At 35.4% G+C, this 12,111-nt stretch overlaps 1 protein-coding gene across 2 annotated transcripts in view; it reads left to right on the top strand.

Annotated features, from left to right (window-relative positions):
• The window catches only part of LOC121316259 (2-oxoisovalerate dehydrogenase subunit beta, mitochondrial-like), a 107,324-nt gene that overhangs the window by 30,625 nt on the left and 64,588 nt on the right, over nt 1-12,111 (top strand). The window contains exons 7-8 of one of the 2 annotated variants that reach the window (XM_041251220.1): nt 1,833-1,930; nt 6,420-6,530. In XM_041251220.1, the coding sequence (XP_041107154.1) occupies nt 1,833-1,930; nt 6,420-6,530 (209 nt within the window). The remainder of the gene's footprint in view (nt 1-1,832; nt 1,931-6,419; nt 6,531-12,111) is intronic. The other variant, XM_041251221.1, reaches the window with a different exon arrangement.

The raw sequence follows: 12,111 nt of genomic DNA, 5'->3' as shown, positions 1-12,111 counted from the left end.
CTCTGTTCCATTGTCGATAGGTCTTGACAGCCGATCTTGCATTGTTCCACACTCCTATCTCATCCATTCACCCTGCTTGGCCTGGGAAACTGCCTTTACACACCTGATCCTCTCCTGCTCTTGTACCTCGTTGACTACCAGCTTCCTCCGTTTGAGCTGGGATTGCCTTGTGCCATGTAAGGAGCTGAACTGAGACCAAGACCCCCTCTTCCATGCTAAACTTACCCCATAATATCACCGATTCGAAGGCCAGCCTTTGCATCTTCCACTGCTTTTTTTGCCACCCACTTTCTTCCAGTTTTCAACACAGGTGCTGCCTCTCTTACGCATGTGGCGCGTGAATCTACTAATGTAATTTCCAGTTGAAACCTTGGCACACTTAAACTCCTCAGTTAGAGCAAAGACTGGTAACTGCAGTATTCCTTTACCATGAAGTCCAACTCTGCTATTAATAAAATAAAACAAAAATCTTGTCAAAGGATTAAAACCTTGTAGGCATAAAAATAACTGACACCTAAGACTTCACATTAAGTGACACTAGCAAGTAGCTAATGGCGTAGTTCCATATTAAAATTGACCAAGAGGGTGTACGTGGGGTGTTTGTTTATATATGCAGGGACCAGGCCATATACAGCTTTATAAGTGAATTTTGAAATCTAAACACTGCTAATGGGTCTGTAAAAACCCAGTATTGTAGGACTAGAGTCGATTTTAGTAGGCTAACATTTTTTTATAACATAAAATTTAAAAGGTGAAGAAGATTGAACTGTGAATTTTTTTTGAGTTGGTGTAAAGTTATATGCGCATTTCTAAATAAGGGTTGGGAACACGTGATACTAATTTGAAAAATGCCACATGAAAAGGGAAATTGTGGAATTCATCCAAGTTTATGCTTTTTTAGGAACTAGCCAGCGCAATTTTATCCTTTTAAACAAGGCTGTTCAGGCTTTCTTGAAATACGCAGATGAGATTAACCAGATTTGTGCTTTTTACCAAACCATGCTGTGAGAACACTGTACTAGCTGGCATTTAATAACTTGATTGTTTAAAACCATGCATGCAACAGGATTCTATTAATTTCCCTTTGCAGCCATTACATACTTTGCCCTTATTCATGGTTTCATTGCTTTTATATATTTTTGATAACCTACAGTTTAAATAAATAAATAATATTAAGACTTGGAAATATTAATATTGGTACACCAAACAACCATGTTACTATATTGTGTTCTCTGTGCTGCAATGCTTTATAAGGGCGGAAAATAATAGGAACAAGCTTTTGTAAAGTAGCAAACATGATTTTAAAAACTGTACAAGGTAAAGCTTGTATACTTCATTGAAACTATATGATTCACTCTTATAGTGTTACAGAACCTCTAGCAGCGCTTACAAGAAACATGTTCCTTTACCTTTGCTTTATTTGATGTCCATATCGTAGTCATTTTTTTTTCTAGCATAGTCCCAATTTAAAAAATAAAAATTAAGTTAATTTTTTTATTCACACATCATAGGTAAGTAGACTAGGGCATTATTTTATTTTATTTTTTATATTTTTTTACTTTTACTCAGGAACATTCGTCAGAAGAGCGACATTTTGTCTTTTAAGGATCACAATGGATCCGTATCAAGTTCTCTCCTGCAAAAATGTGGAGAAATGTATTACTCAGTTGTATTAAGATCCGGACAACATGCAACATAGCAAAAGATAATGCATTGTGATTCTTGTAAACTTTGCAAGGTGTTCTGTAACACAGTAAGCTAATTACTTTCTGTCTTTTGGAATGATTTTTATTTTAGTAATTAATAATTGTAATATTGTTTTCTATGTTTAGTTGAACAAGTCCCAGTGGAACCATACCACATCCCCCTGTCTCAAGCTGAGGTACTGCAAGAGGGAAGCGATGTTACACTTGTTGCCTGGGGTACTCAGGTCAGTACAGATCATTTGAATTTCACATGGTGCTTATTAATGCTACTACTATTTCAGATATACATTTCCTTGGTGCCTCTTTGGTGTGGAGCAGTAGAGAGGAGAGACTGGAATGCAGTTCAAAGAATGAATATATGAAGCTTCTAGGTTTCCTACCGGGGGCGTGGGGCTCAATAGGGTTTTGCAGCTCACAGAAATGATGCATACATGCAGTTTTTCCGTAAAATTACAGTGTATTTGTTTTGGTGTCCTCATTTGCACAGATCACTGGAGTATTTGTTCTGCACTAGCTATGTTGTGCATATTATACTTGTAGTTTTTCAGGAAGGCAGATTAATATGAAAAACTTGGCTCATCATTTATGTTGTAGGAAAGGTTTCTGTGACAATTGTTTATTAAAGTAGGCAGCATTTAGAGAGATATTTGTAAGAAATAATTAAAGATTCTCACCCAAGTACCTGTCAGTGAGATGACAAAGGACAGCACCCCATCAGGCAGCTTCGAAATTAGCTCAACGCTTTCAAAACAAGCCCCCATTTATATTGGCATCAAATTTGATTATGTAGTGTCACCAGTTGCCAGGTAATGCCCTTGCTTCACACAGAATTAACTTAATCTCACCCCGCAAGTTAGTTAGGAGGTGGACGTCAAGTGTCAAACTGTCAGCTTGTTCCATCTCCCTGAGAGTAGGTGAACCGTCACGGCATATTAACCACATGTTATCCTGTTACACTGGTATGAACACAGTTCCTAAAAATAACAAGTGCATCTACAACAATAACAATTAAAATGATGATAATCATAATAAACTAATCATGTTTCTGTATAGTGAAAGAGCAGGAAAACAATTCAGTGGTAAAAGTTTCCTAATTTAATGGAAAGATAATGCAGTTCCGCTTAGAACGTACTCTACCTATCTAAGAGAAGACAGGGATGAGAATAAGATTGAAACTTGTAAGACCGCAAAGGAATTGCTGTGAGCTTTAAATAGTCTGTAGAACCACAAAGTACTATTGCTTGCTCTGTCATTGTTTTCAGACAAATGGTGTATGGTTGAACCCTTTAAAAAGCCAGAGTTGATAATATCCCTACACTTCACGGCTCTCCAAGCATCCCTGGGAGGGACTGACACTGATCAAGGCATGTTTTTATTCACACACACAAAACAAAAAACAACATTAACACACAAAATAAAAAACAACATTAGAGTTGAACATTTTCCCTTTTGCAAATTTTAGGAAAATCTGTTCATGTTATAGACCTTGCGTTATATACAAGGTGCACAGTGTACCTGGGCAATTGTACCTATATATACAAGGTATATATATATATATATATATATATATATATATATATATATATATATATATATATATAGCACAGTATAAAAATAATGTAACCTAAGGGAATTAATTCCATGGGTGTTATACACAGTATTCATAAAACTACATCAGTAATGGTATTGCGCTCAGGAAGATCTTTTGCCATTTTATCCTCCCCCTCCGCCCATTCTTGCTTGCCAGTTAAATGACAAATTAACATTTATTCATTTTTCATTTTGGCTGTTTAAACACTGACGCTGTTCAAATTCTTCTAAAGTATTCCCTTGCTTTAAAAATGCAAAGTGTATCTGTAAAAAGAAATTTTTATAGTTTGACTTTGAAAAATGTAATCCATGCTGTTTCCAAGGCAAGCTCTGCAACACATTCTGCAGTGCCATAAAGTACAGTGCATTAGAAACACACAGCTAAAATAAAGGCCATCATGGGCAAATGGTTTCCTCTCCTTTTGGAAAGTAATATATTGAAATGTTGTTTCAGTCAGTAAAGAAATGGAAAGTAGAAAATAGTTGCTGTATGATTTATAACTAGTGTGAGTGTGCAGTGAATAGGGCATTGAGAAACTCACAGATGGTTTAAGGATCTATTATTGTGTTTGAGAATATGTCAGTTTAGACTCAGCCTAGGCTATGTAATTACTAGCAGTAATTAAGAAATCAGTTACTACAGAGTAGCAAACAATTATGCCGTGAGTGAGTCAAACACAGAACGTTTCAAAGTGTGACCGGCACTGCTTTAAATTGTACTCCATTATTTAAACTGTTAAACTAATCTAAAGAGTTATTAAGAGAAGTTTTTATTTGGTTATATGGACATCTAAAGGCTCTAAGACAGAAATAATATGGAGGCATGTAAGTTAGTGAAATCTCCTGTGAATTACTCCATGCTTCCAGTAACGTTTACAAAAAAGCATTCAAAATAGCTCACCTATTTTATTTTTTTAATTTATTTTTCTTTAGGTAGAGAACCCTTTTAACAGACATCACAATTCAGAATTTTTTGGGGATGTCGGTTTAGTTCTGTCTTGTTCCGTCATGCTTTTTAGACCCTGTTTTACAATATTTGTTATTTTTCAATACCTTCAGTCACAGTAAATTCAGTAAACCAGCTGTGTGTCCAGCTTTCTACTAATGTTTCTGCCATCTGGGTTTCCTGAATTCTAGTCTGTGGAAGATAAATCTCTGTCTACAAAGAGAATTTACATAACATTTTATCATAATAATACTCTTCAATACCATTATAGAGATTGTTGTGGGGACTGTTGAGTTGTCTGATCCTGAATTCAGGGTTTATGCGCGATTATTAACTTCCCTTGGTGGAAATAGCTGCTTTATCATTTTGAATATGTTTTGTATGTGCAGTATTGTTTTCAATGGAGGGTAAAACATTTTCAAACCCAATATGCCAGATAATAATTTCCACTCCTAGGAAGGAAGGGGCTTTTTCAGCTTAGACAGTATAGTTTGTTTTTTGTTGCTGGCAATACATTGTAGTATGCAGCTACATTACATGAGCTATTGTGGTCCAGTGATTGAAGTCCAAGGTTCAGATCCCATCTCTGCCACAGACTGACTCACTGTGTGACCCTGAGCAAGTCACTTAACCTCCTTGTGCTCCAACCTGAGGATGAGATGTGAAATCAATGTCCTATTGTAAGTGACTCTGCATGCAATGCAGTCTGCCTCTGTAAAGTGCTTTGTGATGGTGGTCCACTATGAAGGATGGTATATAAAAATAAATATATATTATTATTATTATTATTATTATTATTATTATTATTATTATTATTATTATTATTATTATTACATATGTCAAGCAAGTAGTGCTGAAAATCAGCTGCTGAATTCATAGAAAAATCACAAACATAGTTTACCAAAAAGGAATTGCAATAAGAACCACTCGGAATAATAATGACAAAATTAATGTTAAAAAGAGTAAAAATAATTTTGAAGCTTTAATTAAGCAGTCCTGCAGTGATCTAACCTTAGCTTAAGGTAACACTATTGTGCTGATCAGGGTCTGTGAAACCAGCTGTAAAGATTTGAAATCCTCCTTTAATCTTGGCTTTGAGGGACAATACATTTTTATTTTTTTTTATGTAAGAGATTTGCTCTATATTGGGGTCTGTTAAATTAACGTACTCAGTGACACAGCCTAAAATAACTAAAACTGGAAAGGCTGTCCCTTCCTTTAGTTGGCAACTAGGTAAATTACACTGATTTTATTTGGAGCAAGACATTATTAAATATATGCAAAAGAAAGTTTAAAATTGCATATGCAGAAAATAATTTGGAAAGGTGGCATCTGTTCTTGAATGAAAACTACTTATTTAGAAAATGGATAAATAAAACAGCTAGCGGGCTTACATATGTAATTTGATTTTTGATCCATGTGTTCTGTCCTGTTTGTTTTTTTGTTATTTTTTAAGTTTAGTGTTGTTCAAACAATTAACTATAACTAGGAAATGTGCTGGTATTCCAATTAATAAGTTACTGCTTGTTACTTAATCAAAGGTATTATTGATTGCGTACATGTTTATTAATTATTTTTTTATTGTCTTTAATTTTCTGTGGTGCTTAAACTCTTCTTTACTGAAGCATTTGCCAAGTTATTTGATGTGTGTTATACAAAACATGGCTTTAATTAAAGCCAGGGCTCCAGAGAAACTTTTTGCCTTAGGAGACAATGTCGTAGGCCCAAAAGATTGTTTGCCAAATCAGATTGTTTGGTGCCACTTTAAGTTGGTTTTACTATAAAATTGCTTAAAATACAAAATCGTGACACTAAAGTGATACTAAAACTAAACCTTTGTTTATTGCCTCATTCTGCTAAATGGTTAAGCTGTGCAGCAGGTTATTTTATAATAAGCACATTGTCATATATTTTAGATATTTCCAAACCATCCTTCTTCATTAGCAGTGAATGGTTTTCTACTGCAATCATGTAAGTTGCTTTTTTTTTTTTTTTACACAGCAGGCTTGATGTTAGGGTAGGTTTATTTTTCCTAATTACAGTCCCAAGCATTTCTGTGCTTTCTGCTTTCACCGTTCTTCAAATGGTCAGTTTGAGAAATAAACTCCCTTTTACCTGCAGCAGCCGACTCTGCATTAGTACTAAATTGGTGTATTATTTGTGTATATATTTAATAGGTTCATGTTATGAGGGAGGTGGCAAATATGGCCCAAGAAAAGCTAGGAGTATCCTGTGAACTCATCGACCTGCAGACGATTTTGCCTTGGGATACAGACACAGTCTGTAAGGTAAGATGCTCTAGTATTTTGTATTTGATTTGTGTAAGTGAAGAAGGTCAATTTAATATATATTTTTTATTCATTAAATCATTTCATATAATTACGTGGGCTGCGTCCAGTTCCAACACATCAATTTAGCATTTCCTGTTTGTCCAGGCTTATTTTTGGAATATATTATAAGACAACATTTGCTGTGACGGCTAGGTGCCAGAGAGGATTAGCTGATTGTTAACAAAAAAAAATAAATACCCTGGGTCTGGACAGAAAATTGCAAACAGTCAGGATTCAACATGATTTTCTCAAAACCAAACCAACCACATTGATAAAAATGAAAACCAAACCTATGCCGACCGGACTTCTTGTCAATGAGCGACTGTAAATTTACTCTGCTTCTTATTTGACAGTAAGCAAGTTAGTGTGTACAGCATTACTCTTAAAGCAGAAAGCATGCCACAGCACATGCACACCGCCTGTTTTCAAGTGACCAGATTGGGCAATATCCAAACAGGTCTCTGACACATATCACATGACATTTTGCTTTGCTCACAACAGGTGAAATAAAAGGTGTTACAGTCATTGCATTGCTCTTTTATAAAGGTTTTAAAACAATGTTACTAAAAAATTAACCAAACTGAGGACTATTCAGAATATTGTGTAAAATATTTTTTTTGTCCCACCCCTTTATAAACTTACAGTGAAATGTTTGATATGTATTGTGCCTGTACTTTATATTCCCAATGAGAGGTATAGTGAATGAATATGTCTGTTTTTAAATGATATAGTGAGGACTGGCCATGTTTGTTCATTTTAACTGCATTTCTACTGGCACAGCTGCCACAGGTGTCACAATGTTTAAAAGTAAATAAATGTTTGTCATGTCAACAGTGCATGCTGTATTCGGCAAAATAATACTTTTGATAAACACCATTTAGGAATCCACATTATTTATAATAACAAGTCTAGCAACTGTTCCATTTTTAGATATAAGACCTGATTCTTTAGCAAGCTAAGGTTTTGGGTACGTCAGTGTGTTATCACTTCTCAGTATGAAGTGTGTGTTTATTCTGAAGGCTAGGCTGCAAGCAGTTGTACTGTAGCAACACAGTACTTCAATTGTATGTGATGTGAATGTGGCAAATTTGAGTGCGGGAGCCTCTACATAAGCACTTTAGGCAGACAACAACAACAACAGTCTTCATATTATACAGTGTCTTTCATTACAGAGAGGTTAAATATCTATGCTGTAAAGTTATATTTTAGTTGCTGGAAGGACTACATTTTGTAGATTGAAATAATTTTACTCTTCTTAAGCTGGACGATTATAACCTCCTATTAGCATAGCTGTAAATTGTTCAGGTATTGGGACCCCACCTGTAACATGACCTCAATTTGCTGCACATGAGACATAAAGTGGGTCAGACTGGATCCTGAACTTGCTGTGAATTCACAGTGTTATGTGTCACATGGGAAACCTTGGTAAAATCTACTTTATGAGGACATAGGCCATGTCCCCTCTTTTGGGCAAAACATATTAGTGTAGCGTTCAATTCCTGGAGTGCATAGAAATATTGTGTTTCAAACTGTAATTAACAGGAAATTAAGAGTGGGGCAGGGGTTTCCTGGATAATGCTTGGGTACTTTCAGTTTTGTAACCAAAATAGCACTACATCATATCAGGGCTCAAATGGTTGGGGTCTGTTCCTGTTTTTTCAATTCCTTTTTAAAATCAGTACCTTTTGAAAGGATTGGGATTGATATTTTGGAGACTTCGAAAAGCACTTTTTAACAGCATACTGCTAATTGCAATTTTGATCAATGATGTATTGGAATTGAAAGGGAATTGATTTTAAAAAGAAACTGGAAATTAAATTGCAACTGAAAAAAAGAAATTGACCCCATTCTTCTTCTTCTTCTTCTTCTTCTTCTTCTTCTTCTTCTTCTTCTTCTTCTTCTTCTTCTTCTTCTTCTTCAAAAAGATCAATGCACTCTGTGTCCAGGCCAACATGTCTCTCAATGATCTGTAAAAATGCTACAGCTGGTGGTTCAGGGTCCTTTATGTGCAGAGTTGTTCACCAGATGTCTGTACATCTAAATAAGTTACAGAGCAAATCCGGGAATGCACCATTCTATCAACCAATTCAGGAAGAGTTGTAGATTATTAAACATAATTAATAATTGGCCTCCCTTTTAAAACTAAAAATTAAAAAGTAGTTTAAAGACATTTTAAACACAGACAATGTTCTCATGAAATGTGTGTGAAATACTCTCTATGCTAACTTTGAAGTAGTGCTTTGGGTTAACTTTATCTATTCCATTTATGATTTTATAGACTGCAATCAAGTCCCATCTCATAGTACATATCCTCCAAGGTAGACTTGTGCCACTAGAGGTCCCCATTAAACTATAAAGTATGGTACATTTTTGTTTGTTTTTTCCAGGATTTTGAATAAATTGTCAGAATGAAATTGAAACACTTTGCAAGTGAAATTGGACATGACAGGAGTTGTAATTGGGGGGGGGGGGGGGGGGGCAGTTTTATATCATTAAAATCTACGTCGTTTTTCAAAAAAAAAAAGTATTTGAAAACCCTTCATAAATTTTTGGGGAATGTGAAAACATATACAATAAACATAGAACAAGAAAAAATTGTTCTTTTTTAAGAAAGATCCCTACTTTCTAGGTTAATTGGATGCAGGTAGATATAACCTTTATTATTATTATTATTATTATTATTATTATTATTATTACTAGTAGTAGTATTTAGGGATAAAACATATGGAGTTTTTTTTTTTTTTAAAGACCATTTGTCGTGGCTAACTAATGATTTGTTTTGCAAAATCACAATACAATATATCACAATAACAATATTCACACTATTATAAGCAACTATGGCCAAATGTTCTGCAGCACCTAGAATTTTAGGATTGGGACATACTTTAGTTTAAAAAAAACAAACATAATTTAGATATTTTATTTAACATCAAGTAATCAAACCAAATGATACAACAAAAGTCTACCAGAAGCCTTAATAGTAGCACAGTATTTCATGTTAGATTTTGAAATATCACATTTTTCAATTTGCCAGTTTTTCATTAAGTGTATGGAAAATTACAAAGTGGCATATAATTCTGTATGCTAATGTAGCATTATTCAGCAGGTTTCCTTAGACTTTATGAAGCAAGATTAGTTAATTTACTAGGGTGATGCAAAACTTTTCACCATAGCTGTGCATTTAGCTTTAGTAAGATTCCTAGCAGAAGTTACAAGAGTGCAGAGTTAAAGCAGTAGCTATTTTGGTGTCATCTCTAGGCTCATCAGATGATTATCTTACAGTCTGTCGGAACACACTTCCATTGTTTTGAACAGCGCTATCTGTTTTCCGCAGCAAAAATATATTAAAATAAGCTACTGAGAATCAGATAATTTTGAAATGCTGCAAATATACTGCGAATGACTGCTGCAGTATGATGCATAGGCTGCATTGAAAGGTTTTTCAGGAATGGAACTGGTAGGGTAACTGAAGGTTAATTGTTTAATCCTCTTACATTTAATGTGTGCTATGATCGCATACATTTCACTCGGGGACAAAACTTCAATGTTGCTGCTTCTGAGAAGGGTTCCTTTGGAATAAAGCGGAACATCCCTCCAGCGCTGTGTCATGATGTGGATTCTGTCTGTCACAAAGGATGCTTGCAGGTTCTGTTGGCCTCTTGTGATGACCTGTACTTCCCCACCTACTCCTGCCTGACGTGGTCTTTTGAAAGCTTATAACGTAAAGTTCATTAGTTTAAGAAGGCTCACCAATCCTTACTTGCTTAACCGAGTATGGGAGGCATTGTCTTTCTACCTCAGAAACACTTGCATGCTGTAGTGTTGTTTATAGCAGAGAAAGCCTTCAGTTATTTGCTTTGTTTGATATACGTCAAAGAGTAAATAGATATTGAAATACATGAGTAACCCTGACATTCACAGATAAAGGATATAAAGGACGTGCCATTTAAATTCTGGGAAAAGCCAAGAATAACTGAATCCGTAGTCTATGCCAGTGATTTCTTTCCACCCGACTATGCACCATAACAGGTGACAGTAAATAAATAAATAAATAAAGGATCATCTAAAGGAAATTTATTCCATATGCAGGCAGGAGTATGAGCTCACAATAGCACCCGTTCTGCCTATTTGTTGTTAACAGAGTCACTTAGAGAGGCAAGTGAAATGGCTTTTATTAAGTTGCAACTAGATCCTCATATCCTGTTAGAATTATTCCAGGATTTACAGGGTATGCTTTAAAAAAGTAAACATTGGAGGCTGTGCAAACTGGTTCTGACAGGCATTTACATTTCTTTCTGATCTACTTAATATGACTTACTGCGTCAGTGACTGATTACATATATTGAGGCTAGTTAATCGCGCTCAAAAAATTATTCGGTAACCAGTTTTTGTCCGTTTCTAAGTTGCTGTCTAGACTGACAGAAAACTACTGAGGTTTTCACTCAGTTGATTTGAAGATTAAATAAATTGGTTAGTTGCTGTGATGTACATGGCAGCGGTTGCTGGCTGAGATGGGACTTGGTGAGAGGAATTTCACTCCTTTGCCAAGACAGATTACAACAGTACTAAACTGTCACAACGTTTTATCATGGGTGGCAACAGGTCTTTAGTTTACCTTCTAAATGCTCTTTGAATCTATATCGGATTATTATGCTGTGCATGGTCAATGGCCAGATTCCCACTGTTAGTCCCAGCTGGCACTATAGGTGCTGTTCTCATGAGAGGAACTGTTCTCGGCAGCTTCTCCTACATGAGTTTTTTCAAAATGCTTCACCAAAGTATTTGCTTATTTATATAAGTAATAACAATAAAATGAACAATTTTCTCCTGGCTGCAGCAGTAATTGGTCTTTAACACAGCTCCCAGATATAAGACCAACTTCGCCTTTTGTTAGTGCAATTTACATAGAAGAATAGAAAGTCACACTTAACAGGCTAGTCAAAACTAAGAACAGCCACATCTCCGAGAATATCAGTGACCTGGAAGGACATGACATTGGGTTTAGCTGATAGTTGCAATGGTTGACATTTAAAATTTAATCCATACCACTGCTCACACCTACTTTGGATGGAAGACTGGGTTAAAGTAATTTTGTCTTGCCCAGTTATGTTATTTAACACACGGCACACTTTGTAGGACTTTGGCATCGTACCTACAGTACTTTAAAAGCTACTTTAACTCCCCAAAAGCTCTTAGAAGTGGCACTGTTCTAAAGACTTTAAAATGTTATGCATGCAGTATGTAGGCACTAGATGTCACTGTTGCCCCTTGTCCGTGTCGACCTGAAGAGAGTTTATTTTATTGAGTAATTACAAAATATAATGCAGTGGGTAATTTGCTTCGCCAAAGAGAGAGCCAAGACATTATCACATCCTCCAGAGATTAGTAAAGCATAGCAATAAAAGCTTTCTATATAAGATATTTAATGCCGCTGTTATCCTTATAGCATCATTAAATGAGTTCCAAATTACAAAAACAAACATGTACATATTGTAGAAGATAATTGAGTTTAACAAATGATCTTTTATCACTGTATTCT

This window comes from Polyodon spathula, chromosome 5 (assembly GCF_017654505.1).
Source record: "Polyodon spathula isolate WHYD16114869_AA chromosome 5, ASM1765450v1, whole genome shotgun sequence".
Classification (NCBI taxonomy): domain Eukaryota; kingdom Metazoa; phylum Chordata; class Actinopteri; order Acipenseriformes; family Polyodontidae; genus Polyodon; species Polyodon spathula.
Note: the sequence above shows the minus strand (reverse complement) of the source record. Positions and strands in the feature narration are given on the sequence as shown.